Source organism: Osmerus mordax, chromosome 21, assembly GCF_038355195.1.
Source record: "Osmerus mordax isolate fOsmMor3 chromosome 21, fOsmMor3.pri, whole genome shotgun sequence".
Classification (NCBI taxonomy): Eukaryota; Metazoa; Chordata; class Actinopteri; order Osmeriformes; family Osmeridae; genus Osmerus; species Osmerus mordax.
The window spans coordinates 11962238-11989961 of record NC_090070.1 but is presented as its reverse complement, the minus strand read 5'-3'; the positions used below and the strand labels follow the sequence as shown (position 1 = coordinate 11989961).

Here is a 27724-nt window from a genome sequence, read left to right as displayed (position 1 = left end):
TTCTTCCTGTAGTTCAAAGGTCAAGGGTCGAGGGTATTTGTGAAGGTATGCTAATTAGCTTTCCCTGCGCCCAATCACAACACGGACGAATCTATCCAGCAGAACCACCTCACCCTCTTATTCTTTCTCTCGTTCTCTGTCTCCATCTCTCCCTCATTCCCACTGTACTTTCTCTCTCCCTCCCTCTCTCCCCCTATCTCTCTCTCTCTCTCTCTCTCTCTCTCTCTCTCTCTCTCTCTCTGCACCCCTCCACCCCTCCGTCTTCACGTCCACTAAGACCGCACGTCCGTCTTCGACTTCACAATCGTGATCACGCTGGTCGCCGTGGAAACCTTTGGCCCGATCACCGACGCCGCCCCTTCCCCCCTCGCCCCCACGCCCCCCCCGGCCCCGGTCCCCCCGGCCCCCCCGGCCCCGCCCCTTGCCGCCACGGTCCGGGCGAAGCTCTGCAGCGCCTCGTACTTGACCCTCAGGGCGTGTAGCTCCGCCCTCATCCCAGCGTTCTCCGACGCCAGCTTGTCCACCTCCTGCTGCAGCAGGCTCTTCTGCTTCTCCAGCTCCTCCTTCTGGGTGACGCGCTTCACCCGGCAGCTGGCCGCGTAGCCGCGGTTCTTCAGGGTGCGCCGGCGCTGCTTCAGCAGCAGGATCTCCTCCTTGGTCAGTCCCCGCAGGTGCTGGTTCAGCTCCCGCACCGTCATGGAGACCAGCTCGTCGTCCGTCAGGGTGGTGCCGTTCTCCCCGGGCTCCCGCTTCACCTGGGGGGGCGGGGGGGGGGGGGGGGGGTTGGGAGTAAGGAAGGGGGGGAGGGAGGGAGGGAGGTAGGGAGGGAGGGAGGGGAGGGCAGAAGGTTTGTGAGGGAAGAAGGAGGAAGGGCGATACATTTAATATAAATAATGATTTGATTGTGTGTGTGTGCTTTTTTTGTGTGTGTGTGTGTGTACATGCAAGTGTGTGCCCTCTTTCACCTTCAAGGCCTTGTTTCCCCTGTTTGTGGTCGTCATGCCACGAGACTCACTCTCCTCCGAACAATCCTGAAGAGCGGAGAGAGAGAGGGGGGGTTCAGGGGGGACACTGACAAGACTAATGAGTCTAACTTGCTGCTCTAAAAGAAAATGAAACCTCCCATTCAGATACAGTCGAAACGAGAGAGGAAGGTTTTCTCTTTCTCTCTTTTCATACACACACACACTCACACACTTTTTGCTCCTTAGAAACCTCCAACTTTCTGCTGAGAGAGAGAGAGATGGGACAGAGAAACGACAGAGAGACAGAGAGAGAGGACAGAAGAGAGAGAGAGACAGAGAGAGAGAGGAGAGAGAGACAGAGAGAGAGGAGAGAAGAGAGAGAGAGGAGAGAAGAGAGAGAGACAGAGAGAGAGAGAGGAGAGAAGAGAGAGAGAGAGAGATGGGACAGAGAGATGGGACAGAGAGAGACAGAGAGAGAGACACTACACAGTGCCAACTGAGATCAACGGAGCAAACACAGAAGTGCAAACACAAGGATTTGTGAAACAAGATGAGATCAGACTAGACACACACACACACACACACACACATTTGCAAAAAGAGTCCTCAGAGGAGTTTTTGTGTGGTTTCTGCTGTGTGTGTGTGTTAGGTGTGTGCTGTGTGTGTGTGTGTGTGTGTGCACCAGATGAAGGGCAGCTATTGTTGTATTGTTGTTGTTGCTGAGCGTCTATCATCATGAGACCAGTCATGATGAGTCAGCAGATCCACCTCCTTCCCACCCTCTCTCTCTCTCTCTCCCCCTTTCTCTCCCTCTTTCTCACCCTCTCCCTCTGTTTAGCTCTGCCCCTCTCTCTCTCTCTCTCTCTCTCTCTCCCTCCCTCCCTCCCTCCCTCCCTCCCTCTCTCTCTCTCTCTCTCTCTCTCTCTCTCTCTCTCTCTCTCTCTCTCTCTCTCTCTCTCTCTCTCTCTCCCTCCCTCTCTCTCCTCCTTCTCACGCAGTATCTCAAAGCATGTCAAAGACTGCACAGGATTTCAGACTTGTTCTAAAAGATCTACGACATTACCATAGCAACACAGCCCCGACAGTCTTACGCCTGGCAACTGGCAGGTGTTGAAATGCCTGACAGGTTTTCAAGTGCAAGTCGTTTCCTGCAACGGCTTCGTTCTGAGAAGCAACACGCGGCCTTCCAAGAATGAGCGCCAATAAAAACCACCTCCCATAATGCAACTCTCTCCCTCCCCCTCTCTCTGTCTCTTTCCCCCTCTCTCTCTCTGTCTCTCTCCCTCTCTCTCTCTCTGTCTCTCTCCCCCTCTCTCTCTCTGTCTCTCTCCCTCCCCCTCTCTCTGTCTCTCTCCCCCTCTCTCTCTCTGTCTCCCGCCACAAATCCTACCACTATAAATACTGCAGAGATCAAAGCGAAACACAGATTCACACCCCTGTGCACACACACGTATGCAGAAACTCAAGGACAGAGACCAAAACAGATCTACACACCCACTGTTACTATCAGTTACTATCAGTTACTATCAGTTACTATCAGTTACTATCAAACTCTGAGAACTACTACAACTACCAGATCAAAGATCTACAGTGTGGCTTGAAAAAATATTATTACTGTTATCCACAGCAGGGAGGGGGGGCATGGGGGGAGGGGCAGGGAGAGACATGGGGGGGGGGGGCAGGGAGGGACATGGAGGGACATGGGGGGAGGGGCAGGGAGGGACATGGGGGGACATGGGGGGAGGGGCAGGGAGGGACATGGGGGGAGGGGCAGGGAGGGACATGGGGGGACATGGGGGGAGGGACATGGGGGGACATGGGGGGAGGGGCAGGGAGGGACATGGGGGGACATGGGGGGAGGGGCAGGGAGGGACATGGAGGGAGGGGCAGGGAGGGAGACCCCAGCAGTTGACCAAAGGTGTCCTTCCCACCTCAGCTGCCGTGTGGCCGTTGCCACAGCGACAGTTGGCGCGTCGGGGGCAGTGTTTTACTTTTGCTGCAGCAGGCGATATTTTTATGGAGCGACTTAGAGAACGCTGACGACCCAGGACCAGACCTGCTTACACACGCACACACGCACACACGCACTGGGAAAGGGAAGAAGAGAAAGAGGTGTGCCAAGAGGAAATGAGGAAAGACAGGAGAGAGAGAGAGGGAGAGAAAGAGAGAGAGAGAGGGAGAGAAAGAGAGAGAGAGGGAGGGAGAGAGAGAGGGAGAGGGGGTGGAAACTAAGAAGGGAGGAGAGAGAGAGTGGATTGGAGGTATAGAAGATGGGAGGAAGGGGTGAGTGAAAGAGTGCTGACATCTCCAGAGCTGATTAGGGCATCACACACACACACACACACACCCAGAGCACACACATACACCCAGAGCACACACATACACCCAGAGCACACACACAACAGAGAAGTGCTGAGTATGGAAAGAAGGAGGGAGGGAATTAGGGAGACAAGGAGGAGGGAGGGAAGAGAGAATAAACACGGAGGGTGTGAGAAAAAGGAGGAGAGAGAGAATGTAACGGGGAGGGCAGGTGGAGGAGGAGGACAGGAAGGGAGAAAAGGGAGAGGGGGAAAGAGAGGGGGGGGGAGGGAGAGGGGGGAAAGGGAGAGGGGGGGAAAGGGAGAGGGGGAAAGGGAGAGGGGGAAAGGGTTGCTGTGGGTTGCATCCTCAACACATTTGTTAGAGGAGTGGGAGAGAGGGAGGGGAAGAAGAGAGAGATAGTTTCAGAGAGAGTGTGAAAGAGAGAGAGAGAAAAAGGGAGACAGAAAGAAAGATGGAGAGAGGGAGAGAAAGGGGGAGAGAAAGAAAGATGGAGAGAGGGAGAGAAAGGGCGAGAGAAAGAGAGAGGGAGAGAGGGAGAGAAAGGGGGAGAGAAAGAAAGATGGAGAGAGGGAGAGAAAGGGGGAGAGAAAGAAAGATGGAGAGAGGGAGAGAAAGGGGGAGAGAAAGAAAGATGGAGACAGGAGGATTGGGGTCGAGGAGGAAACAGAAAAATGTCCTGAACTCAGCAACAACCAGGAATAAAATCCACCAATTTGACGAGTTACATACGCACACACACACACACAGACAGAAGTCTCCTTGATCAGTCTAATCCAGTGTAATTGTTGTCCGCGTGTATAAATAAACTATGACAACGCCAGAACGCAGGAAGAGATCAACAATAGACAAACAAGCTTTTAGAGGTTTTAATCTGACTTTAATCATCCCAATTAGTGAGGGAGAGAGAGAGAGAGAGACACATGTACAGAGGGAGGAAGAGAGAGAGAGAGAGACATGTACAGAGGGAGGAAGAGAGAGAGAGAGACATGTACAGAGGGAGGAAGAGAGAGAGGTATAGAGGGATGGAAAGAAAGTAAGGAGACAAACAGAAACAGAGACAGAAAGAGAGGAACAGAGAGATGAAGTGAAAGAGGGTAGGGAAAGACAGAGGTATTGAAGGATGAAGAAAAAGAAAAGAAGTATAGAGAAAGAGAGGAGAGAACAACAGAGGTATAGGGAGATGAAGTGAAAGAAGAAAGAGAGGAATAGAGGGATGAAGAGAAAGAAGGGAGGTAGAGAGAGGGAGGGAAAGACTAAGGCTCTCGGAGCTGGACTTGTTTTTCCCTCCCTCCCTCCCTCCCTCCCATCTCTCCAATCAGAGCCTGTTGCATTGATCTACAGAGTAGTGAAGGGGTAGATTGGTTTCACTGGATCACACTGTGTGTGTGTGTGTGAGTGAGTGATAGTGAATTAACGATCGGATTGAAAACATAATGGAAGGTGCAGAACTGAAAACAAAATGCTTAAGAAAATAGAAAGTTGCTGATGATGAGAGAAGGAGTCTAGCCTAGTCTGGTCTGGTCTAGTCTAGTCAGAGCAGTTAGGAGACTAGTCTGGTCTGGATAGAGCAGTGAGGAGAGGATCACTTAACACTTTTCAACAGGAAATCAATGTGTGAGAAACTGTGAGGGGGAGAGCGAGGGGGAGGGAAGAGAGAGACAGAGATAGAAAATAGCGCAGCAATGTCTCACTGAGAGCATGGAAAGGGCAGAGTGGAGAAGGAGGGAAAGAAAGAGGGAGGAAGGAGGGAGGGAAAGGGAAAGCATGCGAGTTGGGAGTCAGGTGGCTGAGCGGTTAGGGAATCGGGCTAGTAATCAGAAGGTTGCCGGTTCGATTCTTGGCTGTGCAAAAATGACGTTGTGTCCTTGGGCAAGACACTTCACCCTACTTGCCTCGGGGGGGAATGTCCCTGTACTTACTGTAAGTCGCTCTGGATAAGAGTGTCTGCTAAATGACTAAAATGTAAATGCGAGACATACATGTTAGAGAGCGAGGAAGCGTGTGAGTGTTAGCGTGTGCATGTTAGCGTGTGCATGTTAGCGTGTGCATGTTAGCGTAGGTGTGAGGAGGAAGTTGACACGTTTGCCTGGCGTCAGGTACAGCAGGTATGAGAGCGTGAAGAGAAATCTCCTCACTCCAGCAGAAAATCTGCACCGTCAGGCGATGGCACCACAAAAGTGTTTTATTTTTTATTTAGTAAGGGCTTTTTTAGAGAGGAGAGAAAACCTTGTAGGTTAATTTGATTCTCCTCTTTCTCTGTGGGTGGGTGTGCGCGCGCGTGCCTGTGTGTGCGTGTCTGTGTGCGTGTCGTTGTATGTGTGTGTGTGTGTGTGTGAGAGAGAGATAAGTTAAACTACATGCTAGTTTGCTTCTGCCCCTGGTGTGTTAGGTCAGCAAAAGCCTAGCTCTAAATAAGTATGGTACTTCAGATTGTCATCCCAACAGCCAGGTAAGCACAGTGAGACTCCCCAGGGTCTTTCTGTGGGGGGGGGGGGGGGGGTGTCAAAGAGAGAATATGTATGTATGTGTGTGTGTGTGTGTGCGTGTAGCTGGGGTAAGCATTGCATGATTGAAGACGTAAAAAACATTTGTCTATGAGTCAGTCAGCATCATAAGACACACACACACAGTCCAGCCCACTTGTTGGCAGAGAGATTCAAGAAAAAGAGAAGAGAGAATGTCTTCACACGTGAACAGATTGTGAAGACAGCTTCACCTCTCCCCGATTTTTCTCCCCCGACATTGACACTTGTAACACAAGTCCAACACCTACATTCACTCTTCACAAGCCTCCTTGACCTCATTTGCACTATGTTGCCCTATTCTTATTTTTATATTTTTTGTTTTATATTTAAGATCCGTATATGTTTATTTTATGCACCTTCCTGCCACAGTAAATTCCGTGTTTGTGTAAACTCACATGGAGAATAAACCAAATTCTGATTCTGATATTTTTCTCCTTCCATCTCTTTTTGGCTCTCTCCCTCCATCTCTCCACCTTTTTTCCATCTTTCTTCTATCTTTCTCTCCCTCCATCTTTCTTTCCCTCCAACTCTCTCTCCCTCCATCTTTCTTTCCCTCCAACTCTCTCTCCCTCCATCTTTCTCTCCCTCCATCTTTCTCTCCCTCCAACTCTCTCTCCCTCCATCTTTCTCTCCCTCCAACTCTCTCTCCCTCCATCTTTCTCTCCCTCCATCTTTCTCTCCCTCCATCTCGTTCATGCTCTCTACCCATCTCTTAGAGGGCAACATGAAACAGTTGCAATAAAACCTTCTTGACAGGTTCCCTCCCCTCCCCCGCCAGATCTTAGGAAATAAGTTAAATATTTAAGTGTGGAATGACGTTCATAGCTAGCGTGTGCGTGGAGTATGAACTTGCCAACAAATGAATCACATGTCAAGCATGGACACATCAATTTAAGGTATGTGTACACCTGGGATTAGGTTAACCCTAACCTGGGGTTAGGTTAACCCTAACCTGGGGAGGGTGAGGCGGGGAGGGGACGTTGTGCTGCCGTCCCCACCAACCAATCAAGTCTCCTCGTTTACTTCCTCGTCTCCTTCTTCTTCTGGCTTTTCTATCTTCTGTGAGGGTTTGAAACGGCAGTTGTGAAATGGTCACACTGCAGCTGAAAACTGCGGCAAGTTGGCGCAGAAAGATGATGCAACTGCAGGAGAGCTCCACTGTCCTTCCCCCCCCCCCCGAAATTGTTTTTAGTGCTGATGTGTGTGCGTCTGTGTGTGTGTGTGGTGTCCTTTTTACCCGAAACTTAGCTCTCGTCTACCTTCCAAAAGAACTTGTGAAAACAAGACAGTATTATGACGTGTGTGTGTGTCCAGTCTTCATCGACCCTTCTCAAAACCCACGAACAAATAAAACACTGTACTGTTCATCTTCCCTCTGCGGCCAAATATGAGCCCCACTACAGACATTTGAGTGCCCAAAGTGTGTGTGTGTGTACTATTGAAGAAACCGGATAGCTCAAATTTTGTGAGGCAACTTTTGTGATGGGAACTTGATCCTAAATCAGATCCTGAATCAGATCCTGTCTCCTGGTAAGATCCAGACCAGGCCGGATTTGAACCCAGTTGTGGTATGCGGTCCAACCGGTGGCACCTCTGGGTTCTTAAGCCTCATCACACACACACACACACACCTGGCCTGGCCTGGCCCTCTCTCCTCTGTCTCTCCCATTCTCTCTCTCTCAACACCACACTGTTGATCTTATGTCGGAGAGACACACACATGAAGGCACACACACACCCTCTGCAGGAATGCGGTGAGACTGATGCTAACACACACACACGGGTTGCTGTGGCGATATTTGACAGTGGTGGTTATTCTTACATGGTGTTTCATCATCAGTTTCAGAGGGTCTAGAGACTGACCTACTGCAGCTCTCGCTCTATGTCTCTCTCTCTTTCTTTCTTTGTCCCTTCCTCTGTTCATCTCCCTCCCCCTCTCTCTCTCCCTGCTCCTCTTACTCTCCCTTACTCTGTTCATCTCTCTATCTCTCACTTTATTATTTTCTTTCTCAATCTCCATTGTTCCATTTCTCTCTCTCTTTTCTTCTGACTCATTCCTCCCTCTCTCTCTCTCTCTCTCTCTCTTTTCTCCTCTCTCTCTCTCTCTCTCTCTCCCCTCCTCCCTCTCTCCCTCCCCCCCTCTCTCCCTCCCTCCCTATCGCTCTCTCTTTTTCTCCCGTGATCTTGTGGACATCTGCCAGTGTATCACACACCAATATCAAAACACCCTCATTAGAAACAAGATAATGAGCACACACACATACTTAGAAATTCTCTCTAAACACACACACCCACACTCCCCAAAACACCTTAAATTAAGTGTAGTCCTTAAAGTGCTTGTGCACGCACCCACACACACACATACCCTGTCGCACACACACCTACCCTGTCACAGGCACACGCACACACATACCCTCTACACACTACCTCGTTCTTGTTCATAAACATGTGTAACAAGGAAGGCAAACACAAGGAAGTATGTGGTCACACTCTCAGTGTGTTTGCACCCGCACAAGACAGAGAGAGAGAGAGAGAGAGAGAGAGAGACAGAGAGAGAGAGAGAGATGGAGAGAGAGGGAGAAGGAGAGAGAGAGCTGGGAAATACTCACAGTGATGAACTGATATAAAACATGTCACTAATCCTTTCAATCAACACCTCCCGCCCACACACTCACACCCTCCTCCTCACACACACACACACACCAACTTGCTGTTAATTTGACTTTGCACAATGTTAGGGCTCACTTAGCTACTTCACGTCGTTATTTGTATCGCTCTCTCACATTCTCTCTCTCTCTCACACACAGACACACACACATGAAAAGTAGCTGGGCTAAGTAAGTAACAAGTGAAAACGCCATCTGTCAAGTGAGCACTAGTTTGAGTCACCTCAGCATTTTTAGGGAACGCCTTGAAGACAAAAGGTCCTTGTTCCCACTCCCTCATCTCCGCAAATCCCCATCTCTCTCCTCCTCCTCTCTCTTCCTCGTCCTCTCTTCATCTCTCTTCCTCTCTTCATCCCTCTTCCTCCTCTTTCTCCTCCTCTCTTCATCTCTCCTCCTCCTCCTCCTCTCTTCATCCCTCTTCCTCCTCCTCCTCTCTTCATCTCTCTTCATCTCTCCTCCTCCTCCTCTCTTCATCTCTCTTCATCTCTCCTCCTCCTCCTCCTCTCTTCATCCCTCTTCCTCCTCCTCCTCTCTTCATCTCTCTTCATCTCTCTTCCTCCTCCTCCTCTCTTCATCTCTCTTCATCTCGCTTCCTCCTCTTCCTCTCTTCATCTCTCTTCCTCCTCTTCATCTTCCTCTCTTCATCCCTCACTCCCCATCTCCCGCGCGCCACCATCAGCAAAGTTGCACACATAAGCATCGGTCAGCGTCCAATTACTGGGAACACCGAGGAGGGGGGCGGGGAGGGAGGATGGGGAGGGAGGATGGGGGGGCGGGGAGGGAGGATGGGGGGCGGGGAGGGAGGATGGGGGGGCGGGGAGGGGAGAGGATGTAGGGGTACTAGAGGGAGAAATGCACTCCTAGCACTGATTAAATACTGATACCATTGAATGAAGAACCTAAGTGATATGTGTGTGTGTGTGTTTGAAAGAGAAAGTGGAAATGAGCTTGAGTGTGTGTGTGTGTGTGAGGGTGTGTGTGAAGGTGTGTGTGAGGCTGTGTGTGTGAGGGTGTGTGTGTGTGAGGGTGTATGTGTGTGAGGGTGTGTGTGTTAGAAAGGGAGTGTGGAAATGAGCTTGAGTGTGTGTGTTAGTTTTCCCAACAACTATTTCATCATCACTGCACTAAACTGTGGAACTAGCTGACTGTGTACTATTAATACTCTGATGGAAAGGGCATGAGAAAGAGGGACAAACAGAACAAGAGAGAGAGCGAGAGAGATGAAAAAAAAGAGTGGGAGATAATGGGAGGAGGAGAGAGAGAGACAGAGAGAGAGAGACAGAGAGAGAGAGAGAGAGAGAGAGAGAGAGAGAGAGAGAGAGAGAGAGAGAGAGAGAGAGAGAGAGAGAGAGAGAGAGAGAGAGAGAGAGAGAGAGAGAGAGAGAGGCGTTGGAGAGCAGTAGGCTGTAACGACAGAAAAAAATAAAATAAACATGATGTCAGGTTTCTCCGATCCTAACTTCCTCTCCAGATCTCTTCCTCCTTCGGCTCACATGCTCCCCCTCCCTCCTGCTCTCAGACTGACGCAAACTGTCACTCTCCCTCTCCCCTTAACCTAGAGAAATACCAACGGAATGAAATAGGCTAATTCTTATTCTTAACGGTAAAGACTGCCAAGTCTAGGTGGTCGGTTTGGGCAACTGTCGGACAGTTTTCACCAATTTACATTGTAGTGAATCAAAAAAGTCATGAAATGCATCAGCATTCCAAGAGCCATCGAAATTTTATAAATAATTCCAACGTTCTTGTAGATTAATACAACAGATTATGTTCCTCTGCGTCTTCAGACTGCTAAAAACAGATATCTTTCCGGTGAAGTATTTTTTTCCTTTTTCGCACGAGCTTTCTATACCAAAGCCATCAATTCTGGAGGCAAGACCCCCGGAGCACGCAACGTTCCTGTCCCTTTAGCTCGCGCCAGACCTTTGTCCGTCGGTGCCATGTTGCCATGGCTCCCCCTCATGCCTCTGCTCGCGCGAACGTTGAGAAACACAACGTTGTGATGAATCAGCACCTCTTCTGCGGGGAGAGAAGCCTACACGATGAAAAGTCGCTCGAAATATCACGGAAATTAACGGTTTAAAAATAGACCGAGGAGGTTTGTGTGATATGCTACAAAAATATTTTTGGGGGAACCTTTGCCTGGCCGCCTTTTTTGGACTGGTAAAATAACAATGCCTTCGTTTGACACTACTATACAAAATGTTACATAATAAATAGCTTTCCCTCGACGGAAACCTATTTTGTGAGTTTTCTTTTTTTTTTTGACATTGTAGCCTCTGTTACCCCGGTATGCCGAATAGTAAGCTAACCTAAAATGACGTTTTATAGTTTAAAATGTCTATTGTGCAAACGTAACAACAGACATTTCAGCCTTCTCTCATCTTGCTTAGCTCAAATCAAAATAGAGCAATTTTCGTTAGTCACCAAACCGGCAAGGTCGAATTCCTTCAAGGCTGTAAAACGTTCAACGTTTAACTTAAGCCCGCGTGATCTCTCTTACCTCTGAAATAGCAACAGACAGAGTGACTCTGACCGCGCTCGCGGTGGTTTCGTTTCTATCCAGCGTTGCCGTTGAGCTGCCCGTGTCGGTGACGGTGTCTGCTCCCCGTTTCAGCACTCGGACCTTCGGACAGCGGTGTGCCAGTCTACGGGCAGCCTTGACGATAACGTTGAAACCGCGAATTGCACTCCTGTAGAAAATTGGCACTGTATTATCGGTATTTAGTGATTCAATGTCCTCGAATTGTCTGCTTCTTCCGTGATAAAGCGCGTTACAATTACGTTACTCCGACCGTCTAACAGTATCTAGAAAAGGGGAACTCCCCACCTTGCAAGCTTTGTCACCTCACAAGTTCTCAAAAATATTCCCACTGGCACCAACGCGTGGCTTATTACGCATGACAATGCTTCTCAACACGCGCAGGCAAAACTCCCCTTTGTCTCGCTCGTGAAAGCCCCCCCGGTCGGTCGCGAGTTAGTGGGGCATGGCTGTCACAGTTGCTTGTGCATGTAGACTAGACTACGGCTGGCTGGCTGTCTAACGACGGTGATGATTCAGCACTGGGACGCTAGCCCTTTAACGGCGTGTCTCGCGCTCCATCGGTATGATGTCGCTGGCGAGGCAGTCAGAAAAGCAAGTAGGCGAAGCTGTGAGCGCACACACTCACACAGCTACACACACCGGGGAGGGCGCGCGAAGCGTACGAGCTAAACCGTGCAAACTCAGCAAAACAATATCGCTTGCTAAACACTAGCCTATTTGTACCTAGTAAATACAACTTGTTAGTTGACTTTTTACAACTTTGTCATTTTTACTCACCTGAATTGAAAGATAAAGCCTGGAACAGGCTACACGTCCACAAACCCGGTAAAGGGTCCGTTATTCGTAATTTATGGGCTTTTGTTGTCAGCGTCCGCCGGTTTATACTCTAATGGCATTCTTGGTTGGTCCTCTTCCACTCTCGCCTCACTTGTGCTCGAGGAGCGAGACGTCAGATGATGTTTAATCACGTGGTTTCATTCATGAAGGATCCACGCAACACGCATTTAAAGGGCCATGATTGATGACGTTAGACAGGTTGTAGGTTAATCCATTTAGCCTGCAACAACAACAGGACATTCTACTGCTCTTTCAAATGGCAGGCTATGCCTCGGTTCAACACGAGGAAGTCAAGGGTAAACTATGGCCTACTTCGACTCTACTCGAGTCTTCCTAGTCCAACATAGTTTATATGCCATCCTTCTACAAAGTAGCAGGTGTTAGAGACTACAAAAACATAGATTAGACATGCCATGAAAACATCCGCTGGGAGCGCTTTAGAAACACGGTGATCAAATAGGGAGTCAATTGTTGCGGATTCACATTCCTTTGGTCGTTATTAGCTAGCACTAGGCCTAGTCCATACAGTCGTCTAGCCTAAGATAGTTATCAGTCACTGAGTAACTTTGTGTCCACCTTTTGCGGAAGGCACACGCGCACACACACACACACACACAAGCAGAAAGCGAGAGAAGGGGTGGGGGGACGTTGCAGGATTAACTGCCATTGAACTGAGTTTCCCCTCTCTACACCCGTGGTTGTCAAGGTGATTGACAAACCGAATGCACTGCCGCCACTTTGGCAGGAGAGATGCGCTCAAAGCCACGAGGGCACAAGCAAATAATGAGAGGCAAATAGCATCCTCTCGAGGAGAGACTTATCTTAACGGACAGCAGTGGGAGCAAGCGGTGAATAACCTTTGGAATAAAAGACGGATTACCGACACACTTCAAGAGCGCTTAACCGGCCTGGAAAATCCACCCTGCGTCCAAATAAACCGGGCAGGGGCACACCGAGTGAAGCTAGAGACGCAAAATGTAATCGAGGGACACATTGAACGGCAATGAATGAGATAATCCCACGGCTGTTAGTCATTGTTCACCTGAGATGAGAAAACACAGGCGACATAGCTGAGGACAAACTGTCGCTGCTTAAACCTAATAAAATGTAAACTCTCGAGTTCTCAACGAGAACAGGCCTTATACATAAAATAAGACATGTTTGAACCAATCACTCGCATGTAGCCCATTGTAAAAAAGCAAAACATATATAAAAAACTTAAGGCATTATATATAAACAAATTATTATTTCCCATCAAGAATCTCAGGGTAGATGCCTAGATGTAATACTGACTAATGTTGACTATTGTGACCGCGCAGGTCATGGCCGTCAGTATAGATGCACAGGTGTCTTCTTCTGCCGCTGAACCCAGTGAGATGCCATCTCCAACTCCAGCGGAAGAAAACAACGTTAGGAATGTCTATTTTGAGTCCTCGGGAGGGCGCGAGGTGGCGTGACACATGAGCCCTTTCCTCCATGGTCACCATTCCGTTTTAGAACGTTGATCGTTGCTACGCGTTTTTGCCGACGTCCTCGAATTCACTTATAACGTAACCGTCCGACCGTTGGCCTTTCTGATCTAACGTGAATTAGGGCACGATTGCAAAGTGTCAGTGATGTGTTTACATATCGTCCAGTTACGCATCATTAACCAGTCTCAAAGAGAGGAGGGAAACGGCATAGCGTAGGCTTAGACTACATGTTGGAGATAAAATAAAGTGAAAACCGCTTTCAGGATTAGGCTAAGAGTGAGCACATATTTGGGTAAGAATGGTTCCTGTAAACCTTTAAAAGTTTCCCTAAAACTAATATTGGAGTAAACATTGAACTTCATTGGCATGTTTATTGAGTTATAGGCTATTCCACTGCTTGATTGACAACATGAAGAAGTAACAGAACGATTCATTCACAGTCTCCATGTAACATAGTTGGACTACAAGAACATAACCAAGTATTGTACAAAACACACACACCTTGGACAGAGCCTTTGATCAAAAAATAAATTATATTTCAGTCTTTTACTTTAACAAATTAACCCTTTAAATATTAAGTTGTGTTTCTTTTTTATCAGCACCTAAGGAACAACATGAAGTTGAAATAGATGTTTCTGTCTGGGGGACATCCTCAAAGCCTATTGGAGAAGGACATCCCAAGCCCCTCCCACTGGATCACCTCCAATGACGTTTCCAGAGGAACGAGAAGCAGCTCTGAAACTCAGCCAATGAGAGACCTGAGAGAAACCAGGCACAGGAGAGGTGGGGGAACTCTGAATTTACCTAGAGCATGACCCTGGGGGAAACACTTTCTGGGGTCACAGGATCAAAAGGTCAAAGGTCAGCATGTAAACAAAGAGCAGAGCTCCCCTTCGCCACGCACCAGACTTGCAAGAAAACAATCCCTAAAAAGGGACCACAGAAATATGTAAATTAACTCATCAAGTAACAAAACTGTTGCTGACACTGAGTCACAGATTACACAGAACAAAAATGCAAATTCACAAAAGGTAAAAAAAAAAAAAAAAAAAGGGTTTGTTCTCATGATTTGGTGTCATTAAAAAGGGGAGTTTCACTTGGGAACAAACAACAACAAAACATGACGTTGCCCCAGGTTACCATCTGGTGACATTGAGGAAGCGTATGCCCTTATATGGCTCATGACGGCCATTGTCATGATCAAATAAGAGAGACACCGATCTCAACATACAGCAGAGATATCCAAGATAAGATGGGGGGGAGACAGACAGAGAGAGATGGGAGAGAAAGAGAGAGGGAGATGGGGAGAGAGAGAGGGGAAGGGAGAGAGAGAGAGACAGATGGGGAGAGAGACAGATGGAGAGAGGGAGATGGAGAGAGAGAGAGGGCTAGGGACCAGCTCCAGAAGAAAGGTTTAGGAAGATAGAAAGATGATAGGAAAGTGTGTGTGTCTGAAAGTGTGTGTGTGTGTCTGAGAGTGTGTGTGTGTGTCAGAGTGTGTGTGTGTGTGGACGGCAACAAATCCAGTCAACGTAAGGCAAATCTCTGTGTGTACGGGCAGTAGTCTACACACAGTCTGAACTCCTGATGTGTGTGTCTCCACTCATGCAGTCACACAGCGCTAAGTCCAAACTTGCGATGCGATCAACCCGGGGCTCCATCAGTTCTTCTTCTTCTTCACGCCGTTGCGGCTGTTGAGCAGGTTAAGGCCAGGCTTGCCGTTGGCGGCCCCGCCGCCGGTCACGGACACGCCTGGCTGCTGCAGCACCTTGTTCAGGGTGGTCTTCTTTATGGCTGCAGGGGAGATGCGCTCCTGGTCCGCTAGGAACTGGAGCTCCCTGGAGGAGGATGAGGAGGAGAGAGGGAGGGAGGAGAGAGGGAGTAGAGAGGGAGGGGAGGGACGGAGGGAGGGGAGGGAGGGAGGAAAGGAGGGAGAGGAGGGAGGGAGAGAAGGGAGGGAGGGAAAGGAGGGAGGGAGAGGAGGGAGGGAAAGGAGAGAAGGGAGGGAAGGGAGGGAGGGAGAGAAGGGAGGGGAGGCGGCAGGAGGTAGGAAGGGTTGGGGTTGATGAGGGGGTTGGAAAGCAGTTGGGGAAGGACGAGGCAGGTTAGCATGGGGAGTGTGTTAAGTGTCCAAACGTGTGTGTGCATGTGTACCTGTGTGTGTGTACCTGTGTGTGCATGTGTACCTGTGTGTGTGTGTGTGTCTGTGTACCTGTGTGTGTGTGTGTGTATGTGTGTGTGTGCATGTGTACCTGTGTGTGCGTGTGTGTGTGAGCGTGTGTGTGTGTGTGTGTGTGTGTGTGTGTGTGTGTGTGTGTGTGTGAGCGTGCTCACCGCGTGCGTATGCAGGAGGCCTCCACGGCGTTGATGAGCAGGGAGCGGAACCCTCCGCTTTCCAGGAAGTGCAGCGCGTGGATGGTGGCGCCCCCTGGAGAGCACACGTTGTCCTTCAGCTGGCCTGGGTGCTGCTCCGAGTCCAGCTGCATCTTAGCTGCTCCCTGGGGGGGGAAGTAGGAAGGAAATATATATTAGTTGGTGTGTTAGTCAACGTGTGCGTGTATATGTGCGTCTACAATACTGACCAGTAGAGCCTGGGCTCCAAGCCGGACAGCCAGTCTCCTTGGCAACCCCATCTTCACGCCTCCATCTGCCAGGGCTTCCAGCGCTGTGAAGGCCTGAACACACACACACACTTCCTTTAAGCAATGATGGAGGTTGTCAATTGAACAGTAAACATGCCTCATAGCACTTTTGTGTGGTTCAACGCACTAGTGAGCCTGTGTGTGTATGTGAGTGACCGTGTGTGTGTGTGTGTGAGTGACCGTGTGTGTGTGTGTGAGTGACCGTGTGTGTGTGTGTGAGTGACCGTGTGTGTGTGACCCTGTGTGTGTGTGTGAGTGACCGTGTGTGTGTGTGTGTGTGTGTGAGTGTGCGTGTGTGACCGTGTGACTCACGTATGCGGGCCCGCTGCCGCTGAGGCCGGTGACGGCGTCGATGAGGTCCTCCTCCACCTCAGTACAGAACCCCACACTGCTCATCAGCTGCTCCAGCAGCCTGCCATCCTCCAGCTAGGGGGGGGGAGGGGGGGGGGAGTGATAGGAGATAGGTAAACAGGAGCCAGATTAGTTATTGGTACTTTCATTTGTCTATCAATCCTTTTTTACACTCCTTTTCCTTCCTTCCTTTTTTCCCTCCCTCCCTCCCCCCCCTCACCTCACCTCGGCGTGTGTCCCGGTGGCGTAGACGGTGGCCCCCTCCCTCACCACCACAGGGGTGTTGGTCATGCACCTCATCACCTTGGGGGCCGTCCGGTACTGCAGCAGCTTCTGTACAACAGAGGAAAGGCAGTGGAGTCAGTATACAGAGTCAGTGTAGAGTCAGAGGCCAGAGTCAGTGTAGAGTCAGTGTAGAGTCAGAGGCCAGAGTCAGTGTAGAGTCAGAGGTCAGAGTCAGAGGTCAGAGTCATTGTAGAGTCAGAGAACAGAGTCATTGTAGAGTCAGAGGACAGTCATTGTAAAGTCAGAGGCTAGAGTCATTGTAGAGTCAGAGGCCAGAGTCAGTGGCCAGAGTCAGAGGCCAGAGTCAGAGGCCAGAGTCAGAGGCCAGTCAGTGTAGTCAGAGGTCAGAGTCAGAGGCCAGAGTCAGATTTGAGTCAGAGGCCAGTCATTGTAGAGTCAGAGAACAGAGTCATTGTAGTCAGAGGCCAGAGTCATTGTAGTCAGAGGTCAAGAGTCAGAGCAGAGTCAGAGGGCAGAGTCAGAGCAGACCTTCTCTATGGAGCTGATGGTGACGCCGGCGGCACAGGACACGATGAGGTGGCGGTCCTCGATGTCGGGGCCGATCTCGTCCAGGACGAAGGGGATGATGTGAGGCTTGACCGCCAGGAACAGCACGTCGCTCCTGTTCACCGCCTCCTTGTTGCTGGTGGTCAGGTTCACCCCCATTTTCTAGAAGGGAGGCGGAGACGGGAGGTTGGAGACAGAACTCTCAAGTTCTCACACACGCGCACACGCACGCGGCTCCGAGGTCTGGCCTGGTGTGTTTACCTACCCTGAGACCAGAGACAGTGGGCAGGTCGGTGTCTGGGGAGCTGGCTGTTATCCTCTGGGTGGCTATTACTCCTGGTGGGGGGGAGGAGAGAGGAGAGAGGGGGGAGGTGAGAGGGGGGAGGAGAGGAGAGGAGAGAGGGGGGAGAAGAGAGAAGGGGGAGGAGAAAGGGGGAGGAGAGAGGGGGGAGGTGGAAAGGGGAGAGTTTGATATAAGATGTAGGGCATGGAAAGTGAAGTCAACAAGAAGAAAGAGTGAGAGTGAGAGACAGAGAGAGATAGAGTTTGAGCATACTTCATGTCCTAGTTCTCAAGTTTAAACAAACGCACACAATCATAAACACACATACGAGATATGACTAGCTGACAATCCTGCCTTGAGTGACATTACAGTGTCACTGTGGTATGACGTTGCTCATGTCACCGAGTCTCTTAAACGGTCAAGGTGAACCGGTATCTTACCGGCAGCAGCGAAGCCTTTAACCAGAGCGTGAGCCAGCTGGCCAGCTCCAATGAAACCGACGCTCATCTTTCAGGTGACGCGGGTCGTTTCCCTGCAAATCACAGAATATGGTCTATCAACGTTAAAACAATACGCATAGTAGGGTGACAAACAGGACATCGCTAGGCTAATGCTAAGGTCAGCTACATCCATTTGTAGCAAGTTACATTATTAGCAAGCTAACGTGTCACACTATTTTGTCTATGGTCTGTGCTCTTTAGCTAGTGAGCTAACAATAGATAGCTTCTCTTGCCATAGGAACAAGAATGAAATATGCAACTGCGCTCCTTAAGTCAGGTCTTACATTGGCGCTCTAACTTGCCTTAGACTTCTAGAAAAATCCCTGCGGCGACAGGTGTAAACACGACCCGTTTCCCCGGTTTTAGGATGACACGAAATACTACTTTTTCGTGTCAACGTGGCTTCCCCTTTAGTGAACGCCCACGTGTTCCCCCCTATTAGGACGTGTGTGCAGATGGACCAATGAGCGTACACACAGTCGTCCCTCGTGACCAATCAGCATCCACATATGACTTTTGGGCGGGTTTTGAAGATCCTCACGCCCTATTGTAAAAAGGGAGCCTTCGGCGTGATAATATAGGTCTGGTCCAATGCACTTGTACCTCTGTTACGGCCCCTCCAATGGCTCGGGAGAGAAGGATCACGCAACGGCCCAAGGCCGCACAGCGGTGAAGGAAGCAGGAGGGTAGCGCCAATAAAAGTGTTTGCCAAAACCAAAAATGCCTTTCACACGGTTTTAATAAGTATACACACACAGACAAAACAACAATGGGGGAGGGAGAACAAACGGCAAAGAGGCAGGAGTAGGGCAGTGCCAGCGGTCTGTCAAATCAAAGAAGTAATACAAAGGGGCCCTAAGCTTCCCTACCCCTCTACTCCTGCCTGACACCAACTAAACTACAACTTACCTCACTGCTACAATACACAGGGTGACAGCCGCTAGCTTCTAACCTGGTGTATTTAACAGAGTTACCTACGGGTGAATGTAAACCCCAGGGTGTCTTACCTAGCCCTACTCCACAGACGTCTAGGTGGGACCAGAATACAAGTAACAAACAAAGCTTTTACGGTTCTCTCAATATTCACTATACAATACTCAATATAACTCAATATAGAAAGCTTGCACTTTTTGCTCAAACAAAGTTACCAACCCACATAACACAAACTGACACTTAAATACAGTGTGATGAGCTCCTCTGATTGGATAACGAGGAGCCTTGTTGGACACGCTCACGTCATCAGACAGAAACGCACCACACCTGAGAGCTACCAGACAGGGAGAGAGAGAGAGACCGTTACAACCTCACAAATCTAGGTTATGTTTATTTTGGGAGAATCGGTCAACAAAAAAACGCCCCCTCTTTTCAAATGAGACCATAATGGATTTAAAGTTCCCTCCTTTCTAATAGCAACATGGTCACAGTCACATAATAGTTACCTGACAGTTGTACCAACATTAAAAGTTGCTGAATGTTGAGTTGTGTATTGAATGACAGACAAACTAGCATGAACTCAGACAGACACAATTGCGGTATGTAAGCAGACAGACATCACATAATCCCTGAAACGAGACTGACAGTTGGATGTACAGAAAGACTCTTTACCGACCCCTGGAGGTAGACACGCGCGCGCACACACACACTGTTGAATTCCATTGGTGCTCATTCCACATGTCAGAATGTCAGAGCAGAGGAATGTCTGATAGCCAGCATGACTCGCCGACTCAGTCAAGAGATTCTTAACAACACGAGGAGACCGTAACATTCTGGGAACATTCACACAACTGTGTGTCAGTCTGTGTGTTGGTTAGTGGTCTCTGTTCATCAAATAGAGATAATAATCTGTTTAATCCAAATTACTTCATTGTTCTTTAAGAAACAACTCGAAAACAACTCAGTTAAACACAACAACACACATACACACACAGTGTAGCCTATTAATGAATAAAAGTGTTGCATCCGCAAAACATTGTCTTGTCAGATAAAGGACAGTTCCTCCAACAATGAATTTGAATGTGAACTAATTAATGAGGATGAGCCATTCTGTAAATTACACAACGCTTTACTTTTTATTTATTTTATTTACAAGATTTGCACACAAGGAAATGAACAGAAACCACAGGGACCATTAAATCAAATGCAGTCACACTAGAGAAATACATAAATGTAAAAAAAAAAAAAAAAAAAAAAAAGACATGAATAACACATCGCTGGTCCTATCTGAGGGCATTAGGCTGATGTGACAGACTTGCAAATCAGGTAAGGTTTCCCAATTCCACACAGGCCCGATTCACAAAACAAATCGCAGGAAGTGAAGTCAACTTCCTGTTTCCCCAGGTAGTTCTTGTCTATTTAATTTGACAGCTACCAAAATTAGACTAATCCTTGCACTGTCTGTCTGTCCCTCCCTAGTGAGGCTTACTACATAGCCAGCAAACCTCCACATCTATATATACACCTCATCACCACCGGGTTGCGTTCCTCAGAGACCAGCTGTTCCTCTCCTGTTAGAGGGGGCCCTGTTAGAGGGGGCCCTGTTAGAGGGGGCCCTGAGATAGCCCCTGACACCCCAGTCAGCTGGCCCCCAAGGAGGGCCCCCTCCTGGCCCCTGGGAAACATAGACCCCTGCAGGAACCTGGTGATAACTGGTAGCCTAAAATACGCACACATATTCTGTCAAGGTGGAGACGCCCATCCCCCTCTATACCCAACGCCCTTACCCTCTACCCCTGCCCCTCTCTACTCCCCCCCCCCCCCCCCCCCCCCCCCACCCTGCCCCCACCGCCCTCACCCTCCACCGCAAGTTCGAAACAGGGGTTTTATGGTCCTGGTAAAAAATTGATCGAACTTGAAGGACATTTTCAGACAGAAAGTGACAGTTGGATGGATGTTATTTTTGCCAAGGAAATGTGAATATAAGTGAGTGTGTGGCAAAACCATTAAAACAGTTTTTTTTGTCCGTTAAAACCTAATCTTGAACTAACGGTAAAAACTTCTACTTTGTTATTATCATCCTCAGTTCTGTCTCTGCTTGTTTCTCTCACACAAGTCAATTTGCCACTGGCTGACTTCTTACCGCTATCTATCACCGTGTGTGTGTGTGTGTGCCAGGCCGTGACAACACTCAAATCACTCTCTTTTTGAAAAAAGAAAAAACCTTCCCAAGAGATTTATTAAAAATACCCAGAGTACATGCCTCAGTCTTCTGTGGGGGAGGGGGGGAGGGAGGGGAGCGGGGTGTAGGGAGGGCGGGGGGTGCCTAGGCGAACCGTGGAAGCCGATCTGTGTCGCTCTGATTAGGCTGCAATGTCTGGCCAGGGAAAGAAGTACACAGCTAATACCACTGACAGACAGACAATTCCACTTCGAGGCGTTCATCTGTCTCTCCTATGCCGAATATTAAAGAGAAAATGCTCAGATAGGGAGGAGAAAAGGGAGGACTGGAGGCATACAAGGTACTCTGTGAACTGTACATCATCCTCACCCCATCCTCGCTGCCCCTCAACGCGCAGAGAAATTGCGCGGTGGCCGCCAGATTAAAATGTACTATACAATAACAGGACAACGGGGTCGTGACAGCCATAAACTACTTTTCATTCAGACGTTAACTGTGCGTTAACGACAACTTCCCCGGGTTGTGTCCTCGCAAGTAATTAAATGAACTCCGCTTCATGCTGCCTGGTGCGCCGCGGGCATTAGGAAAGCGAGTTTGCGCGCTGTCTACAGGTCTGTCTGCACGCTCCTGGAATACCAACAGTTTTTTCGTCTCATATCGAGAGACATCGAGCTACAGTCTCGATATGTTTACTGACTGAGTGTTATGACTACTTTTCGTCATGTAAAACCGACATCCAGATTGTTACGTTGCTGTTTTAAAGGTTCCTTAATTACTTACATCAATGACAATTTGTTTTCAGACAGTCCTTAATAGCACATTAATTGTTATTGGTGTGCTTCTTGACCGTCACGCTAATTTAGACACAGCCCACGCGCCGCTACACTTCAGTGACGGTCTTGAAAAGGACCAGTATTCTCTGATAAACCAAAACCTGACAGCTTAATGTATTCTTTCTTTCTTTCTTTCTTTTTTTCTTTATCTCTCTCTCTTTCACACACAGTCTCTCTCTATCATACTCTCTCACACACACACAATCTATCTCTCTCGCTCTCACACACTCTCACACACACAAACACACTCTCTCTCTTTCTCTCTCTCACACACACACACACACACACACAATCTAACTCTCTCGCTCGCTCTCACACACACACTCTCACACACACACACAAACACACTCTCTCTCTCTCTCACACACACAATCACTCTCTCACACACACTCTCACACACAAACACACACACACTCACGCCCGATGACGAGTGCTGCGAGAGGGAGCAGATATAGACTGCCAGTCGGCAGGCAGGGTGACGTCACAGATGTGTTCCCTGGAGCCGCGGCAGATTGATCCTGACAAGAAGCCAGTCCTCATCTGTCCACCTCCGCCGCCGCGAGCAGGAGAGTCAAGATCGGACGGCTGTGATGGACGCTTGTCTCAGCTGTTCACTGGGACCAGGACACAGTGGAGGAGGGGGGGGAGTGTGTGTGTGTGTGTGTGTGTGAGAGACAAGATGTGTGAGAGGGGGTGTTTGTGTGTGTGTGTGTGTGTGTGTTTGAGAGAGTGTGTGTGTGTAGATGATGTAGGAGGTAGTCACACACACATACAACACTCCCTCAGGTCTACAATATATTCAGTAAATCAGAAAACACACACTTTGGTCAGTCTGGTGTGTTCTGCGTGACGAACAGCAAAAAGCCTTCTTATATTTAACACTAGATGGCGCTATTTATGACAGTATACGTCTTTTGAGGATGGAATCCCACAGGCTCACATAGCAGGTGCAACTTCTCTCCTGACCACACATCCACACACACGCACACACACACACACACACACACAAACACACAAACACACACACACACACTGTTCACTCCTCCACATCCCTCCATCAAAGAGTGAATACAAAGTATTCAGGTGAGAGGCTGAGAAGGTGTGTGTGCGTGTGTATGTGTGTCTGTGTGTGTGCGTCTGTGTGTGTCTGTGTGTGTGTGCGTCTGTGTGTGGGTGCATCTCTGTGTGTGTGTGTGTGTGAGGGAGAGAAAGAGTTGGATAGGGAATGTCCAGAGCTGCCAGAAATACCAGAATAACCCAGGAATCTGGAATGAGCTCCAACCAGCTGGCATCCAGAGGGGCCACTCTCTCCTCCCATCTACCCCAGTCAGAGTGGGGGGGGTGGGGGGGGGAGGGTGAGGATGGTAGGGGTGGTAGTCTGGAGCTCTGGAACTGGAAGAAGAGTCAGCTCTTAACACTGTGAGAATGTGTGAGAATGTGTGTGTGTGTGTGTGTGTGGAGGGTGGGTCAGGGGTGATGGGTGTGTGTGGGTTCATCTAGCAGAAGATACCAGAGATGCCTGTTTTGGGCGTGGCTGGCTAGTCACACACACACACACACACACACACTCCTATTTCCCCAGACAGACCCCAGGAGGGGTCAGATTGTGGGGTAGAGTGTCAGAGTCCAGGGTTGGCCTGCTGATGCACGCTCCCTCAGCCGGGACTCCTCAGACATGCTGCACATGCCATACCCTGGAACAACACTGCAGTCAACCCACACTGGCTATTTATTCATGCCCCCTGAAATGAGACTACACACACGTACACGACCAACTAGAGGCAAACCACATGCTTCTGTTGATACTCCATTTCTGTCCTGTTGCGTCGGAGTGTGTTGTTACAGAGTTCTGTTCAACTCTTGTTCTCTGCATATCAGTTCCATTCTCCTTCATTCCGTCCCTTAGAATTCCTTTTCAGTCTCTTCTGTCATCAGACATTCCGTTTCAATCTTCCGTTCCGTTCCATTCTATTCTATTGTTTTCCATTCCGTTCCGTTCCCAGGTGGTCTGGCTCTAGACGCGGGGTGAGTGTGTGAGCATGAGGTGTGTCCTTTGGGAGTAGGCGAGGTCAGTCAGGTAGAGCAGCAGGTTGACGTAGCTGAACGCCGCCACCACCACCTGGCTGTCCCAAGCGCAGCGGCCCCGCGGGCACCACGCCGGCCGCTCCGGAGAACCGTACTTCCTGTCGAAGCAGAACACCGCCCACACCACGGAGGCGCTGAGGTAGAGCAGGACGGCCAGGAGGGTGTAGGCCACCACCAGACGCTCGAATGGCAGGCAGCGCACGGCGCCGGTACGCCCGGACACAGTGAGGACCACCACCAGCGTGGTGAGGGCAAAGCAGGCGGCGTACACGGCCACGCAGTAGACGGTGGCGGCGTGGCGGGAGTACTCGCTGCCGTTGGCGAGGGCGCCGAAGATGATGCACGCCACGAAGCCCTGGACCACCTGGACAGAGGAGGGAGGGTTAGAGACAGCCTGAACACACACACACAACCTCTCTCACACACACACACACACAACCTCTCACACACACGCAACCTCTCTCTCTGTCTCACACACACACATGCAACCTCTCACACACACACACATGCAACCTCTCACACACATACAACCTCTCTCTCTCTCTCTCTCTCTCTCTCTCTCTCTCTCTCTCTCTCTCTCTCTCTCTCTCTCACACACACACACATACACACACACACGCAACCTCTCACACACATACAACCTCTCTCTCTCTCTCTCTCACACACACACATGCAACCTCTCACACACATACAACCTCTCTCTCTCTCACACACACACACACACACACACACACACACACACACACACACACACACACACACACGCAACCTCTCACACACATACAACCTCTCTCTCTCTGTCTCTCTCTCTCACACACATACAACCTCTCTCTCTCTCTCTCTCACACACATACAACCTCTCTCTCTCTCTCTCTCTCTCTCTCTCTCTCTCTCTCACACACACACACACACACCTTGAGCAGGCCGGAGACCGTAGCCATGTATCCCACCACGGTGTGTCCGGGCCGGGCTCTGGACAGAACCACCTCGGCACCGTACGCCAGCGTCCCGGCGATGGAGCAGGTCGTCACGGCGATGCGGAAGTCCCGGACCTCGCAGCCGGCGTACGGGCACTCGGAGCGGACAAAGAACACAGGGTACACCACCGAGGCTGTCCCATACCTGGGGGAGGGAGGGGGGAGGGAGGGGAGAGGTGGGGAGAGGTGGGGGGGAGGGAGGGAGAGGTGGGGGGGAGGGAGGGAGGGAGGGAGGGGGGGAGGTGGGGTGGATGAATAACCAATCAGACCTGGATTTCCTTTTCCCTTTAAATGATAACAAGAATTTGTTAACATGAATAAAGTTAGACAGTACTTGACTAGTACTAGAACACAGTACTAACAGTAAACAGAGGTGCACTTAGAGGGACGGCGCGCGCACTCACATGAGCGTTGCCAGGGCGGCGAAGGCGACTGTCAGGTTGTCCCAGGAGACGGGCAGGCAGGTGTGCAGCCGCGTGGCGTCCAGGAAGAACACCAGCGTTGTCACGGCGAAGCAGAAGCACCACACCGCCATGCAGAACACGCCGTACGAGCCGCTGTAGCCGGCGCTGTGCGTCACCATGGCGACCACGGCGCAGCCCAGGGCGAGCTGAGAGAGACGGGCGGCTCCGAGAGGGGAGCAGAGCGCCCCCTTGTTGAGGTGGGGGCCGCTGTGCGGGGTCATGGCTGGTGGGAGGGGGGGTCAGGGGTCAGAAGCTGAGAGAGTGCAAGAGAGGGTACAGGTGTAGCTGTAGTCTTTCCTGAATCTGTGTTTCCTGAATGTGGGATTTGTAGTCCGTTTTCTGTAGTCCTGTGAGCCAAGATGGATGCCGACGCTGTTCTGTGTTGACACAGAGCCCTCACTCTCTCTCAGTCACTCTGGGCTCCACTTCCACATCCCATAATGCTGTTGTAGGAGTGGGTTTCCCGCTTGCGTGTGTGAGACTGGGAAAACACAGACAAGACATGACAATTTGGAGGCACAAATCTCTAACTCCCTTCCCAGCAGCAGCTGATGTTCCCTAGGAATGCTCTCTGTATCTTAGCTTATTAAATCATATTGTAGTTCTATATTTCAGCTACAGGTCATATTGTAGTTCTGTATTCTACCTACAGGTCATATTGCAGTTCTGTATCCTAGTTACAGGTCATATTGTAGTTCTGTATCCTAGCTACAGGTCATATTGTAGTTCTGCATCCTAGTTACAGGTCATATTGTAGTTCTGTATCCTAGTTACACGTCACATTGTAGTTCTGTATCCTAGTTACAGGTCATATTGTAGTTCTGTATCCTAGTTACAGGTCATATTGTAGTTCTGTATCCTAGTTACAGGTCATATTGTAGTTCTGTATCCTAGTTACAGGTCACATTGTAGTTCTGTATCCTAGTTACACGTCACATTGTAGTTCTGTATCCTAGTTACAGGTCACATTGTAGTTCTGTATCCTAGTTACAGGTCATATTGTAGTTCTGTATCGTAGTTACAGGTCATATTGTAGTTCTGTATCCAAGCTACATACGTTGTACATACGTGTCTGTCTCTCCAGCAGCCGGTGTCCTCTCCTTCCACGTGTTGGAACGTTACCTTGGAGTTAAATTCCAGAGCACATGGACTCGTCCCCTCTCACGTGTCCCGTCACTCTGATCGAACTGTGGCCAAGGGAGCTCCGTTACGAAGCAGCGTGCGGACAGAGACGTGTGTTTCGGTTGTGGTGTTTCGGTTGTGGTGTTTCGTGATTGAGAAAACGTCCATTAACGTTGATACACATCTGTTAACATCCATGATTATTTGTTGATAATCTTCATGTGTACAGCTCGGTCGTGGAGCATTTGAGTCCCGAACGAAAGGTCCCAGGTTAAAATCCCTTTGGATAAAAGTTTCTGAGAACAGGAAGAAGAGTTACTGGTATCCCTTAGTATCGGTCATCGGTCCAGTCCTGCTCTGGTGTTAGTGAAGATGTGTTCTGACTGGCTGTGCTGCTGTACCACACTGAGTCACACACACATGTGCGAGTGTGTGTGTGTGTCAGCGTTCCCAGACTCTCTGCCATGTGGCCCGGAGGATCCGAGTCCTCAAATGTCACCACACACTCTTTGTCTTTCCTCTCTCTGAAAAAATGAAAGTTATTTAGATCCCAGGGTTGGGCCATTCGCTGGGTGTGAGGGAAGAGAGTGTGTGTGTGTGAGAGTGTGTGTGTGCATACCTCTCCTTGTTTGAGTGAGAAAGGGGGGTTAAGAATGCAGGCCAGTTCCAGACCTGGATGAATGAGATGACAAAACAGACGCTAAATATAGAGATGGAAGTTCTACAAAAAACATGTGGAGGTACACCAGGGCCATCTGGATTGATGGCCTAATGGCTAAATTGCTTTTATTGCAAGCATCTCTTTTTATTCTACATCAGCAGTGGTAAAATTAAATAGATAAAAAGCACAAACAAAATAAAGCTGAAAAAGCTGATTTGCTCTCAATATTGTAGGCTACGTTATGGAACATCATGCACCAGTGCTTCCTTCGTCAGTACAGGGGCGAACATTTGTTTTCAAATGTGGTTGGGACAGTTTTTTTTTTTTACTTTTCTTATTTTACTGAGGGTGGGGCCGTTAAATATAATGTGCTTAATAAAAAGTGTGTGGTGTCGGTGGGGGAGACAGTTTTGCCGTTTTCAAAAAGTGAAACACACGCGAAACCTACGCCCCTGGTACGGGCACTTCGTCGACTGCGCTGTGGCCAGTAACTTACCGCCATCTAGTGGTGATGTCGGGAAACACCACATCAGGAGATCTACATTATCTGGCTGTCACCGAACTACA

The 27724-nt window shown here is 49.5% G+C and overlaps 3 protein-coding genes across 3 annotated transcripts; all 3 read right to left on the bottom strand.

The window, feature by feature from the left end:
- Positions 1 to 272: 272 nt before the first annotated feature.
- Positions 273 to 11227, bottom strand: mafgb (v-maf avian musculoaponeurotic fibrosarcoma oncogene homolog Gb). Its single transcript, XM_067259601.1, has 3 exons — positions 10982 to 11227; positions 966 to 1031; positions 273 to 755 (listed from the first exon to the last, which is right to left on the bottom strand). The coding sequence occupies exons 2-3, from the start codon at positions 999 to 1001 to the stop codon at positions 273 to 275; spliced, it is 519 nt and encodes a 172-aa protein (XP_067115702.1). The 5' UTR covers positions 1002 to 1031; positions 10982 to 11227.
- Positions 11228 to 13683: 2456 nt separating this feature from the next.
- On the bottom strand, positions 13684 to 18298 carry pycr1b (pyrroline-5-carboxylate reductase 1b). The gene is made up of 9 exons (XM_067259289.1): positions 18203 to 18298; positions 17841 to 17932; positions 17383 to 17453; positions 17100 to 17279; positions 16551 to 16658; positions 16287 to 16400; positions 15915 to 16007; positions 15667 to 15830; positions 13684 to 15170 (listed from the first exon to the last, which is right to left on the bottom strand). The coding sequence occupies exons 2-9, from the start codon at positions 17905 to 17907 to the stop codon at positions 14993 to 14995; spliced, it is 975 nt and encodes a 324-aa protein (XP_067115390.1). The 5' UTR covers positions 17908 to 17932; positions 18203 to 18298; the 3' UTR covers positions 13684 to 14992.
- A 5261-nt stretch (positions 18299 to 23559) lies between these two features.
- On the bottom strand, positions 23560 to 26889 carry LOC136965392 (myeloid-associated differentiation marker-like protein 2). Its single transcript, XM_067259527.1, has 4 exons — positions 26443 to 26889; positions 25315 to 25855; positions 24848 to 25055; positions 23560 to 24297 (listed from the first exon to the last, which is right to left on the bottom strand). The coding sequence occupies exons 2-4, from the start codon at positions 25593 to 25595 to the stop codon at positions 23863 to 23865; spliced, it is 924 nt and encodes a 307-aa protein (XP_067115628.1). The 5' UTR covers positions 25596 to 25855; positions 26443 to 26889; the 3' UTR covers positions 23560 to 23862.
- Positions 26890 to 27724: the final 835 nt, after the last annotated feature.

Excerpts from the sequence above, each read along its gene's own strand:
- LOC136965392 (XM_067259527.1), bottom strand. The coding sequence starts at position 25,595 with ATGACCCCGCACAGCGGCCCCCACCTCAACAAGGGGGCGCTCTGCTCC. Across the intron at positions 25,056-25,314 it reads GCCGCCCTGGCAACGCTCAT|GTATGGGACAGCCTCGGTGG; the intron begins GTGAGTGCGCGC and ends TCCCTCCCCCAG. Across the intron at positions 24,298-24,847 it reads CGGTCTCCGGCCTGCTCAAG|GTGGTCCAGGGCTTCGTGGC; the intron begins GTGTGTGTGTGT and ends TCCTCTGTCCAG.
- pycr1b (XM_067259289.1), bottom strand. The coding sequence starts at position 17,907 with ATGAGCGTCGGTTTCATTGGAGCTGGCCAGCTGGCTCACGCTCTGGTT. Across the intron at positions 17,454-17,840 it reads TAAAGGCTTCGCTGCTGCCG|GAGTAATAGCCACCCAGAGG; the intron begins GTAAGATACCGG and ends CCCCCCCACCAG. Across the intron at positions 16,401-16,550 it reads CCACCGGGACACACGCCGAG|CTGGAGGATGGCAGGCTGCT; the intron begins GTGAGGTGAGGG and ends CCCCCCCCCTAG.
- mafgb (XM_067259601.1), bottom strand. The coding sequence starts at position 1,001 with ATGACGACCACAAACAGGGGAAACAAGGCCTTGAAG. Across the intron at positions 756-965 it reads GGGGAAACAAGGCCTTGAAG|GTGAAGCGGGAGCCCGGGGA; the intron begins GTGAAAGAGGGC and ends CCGCCCCCCCAG.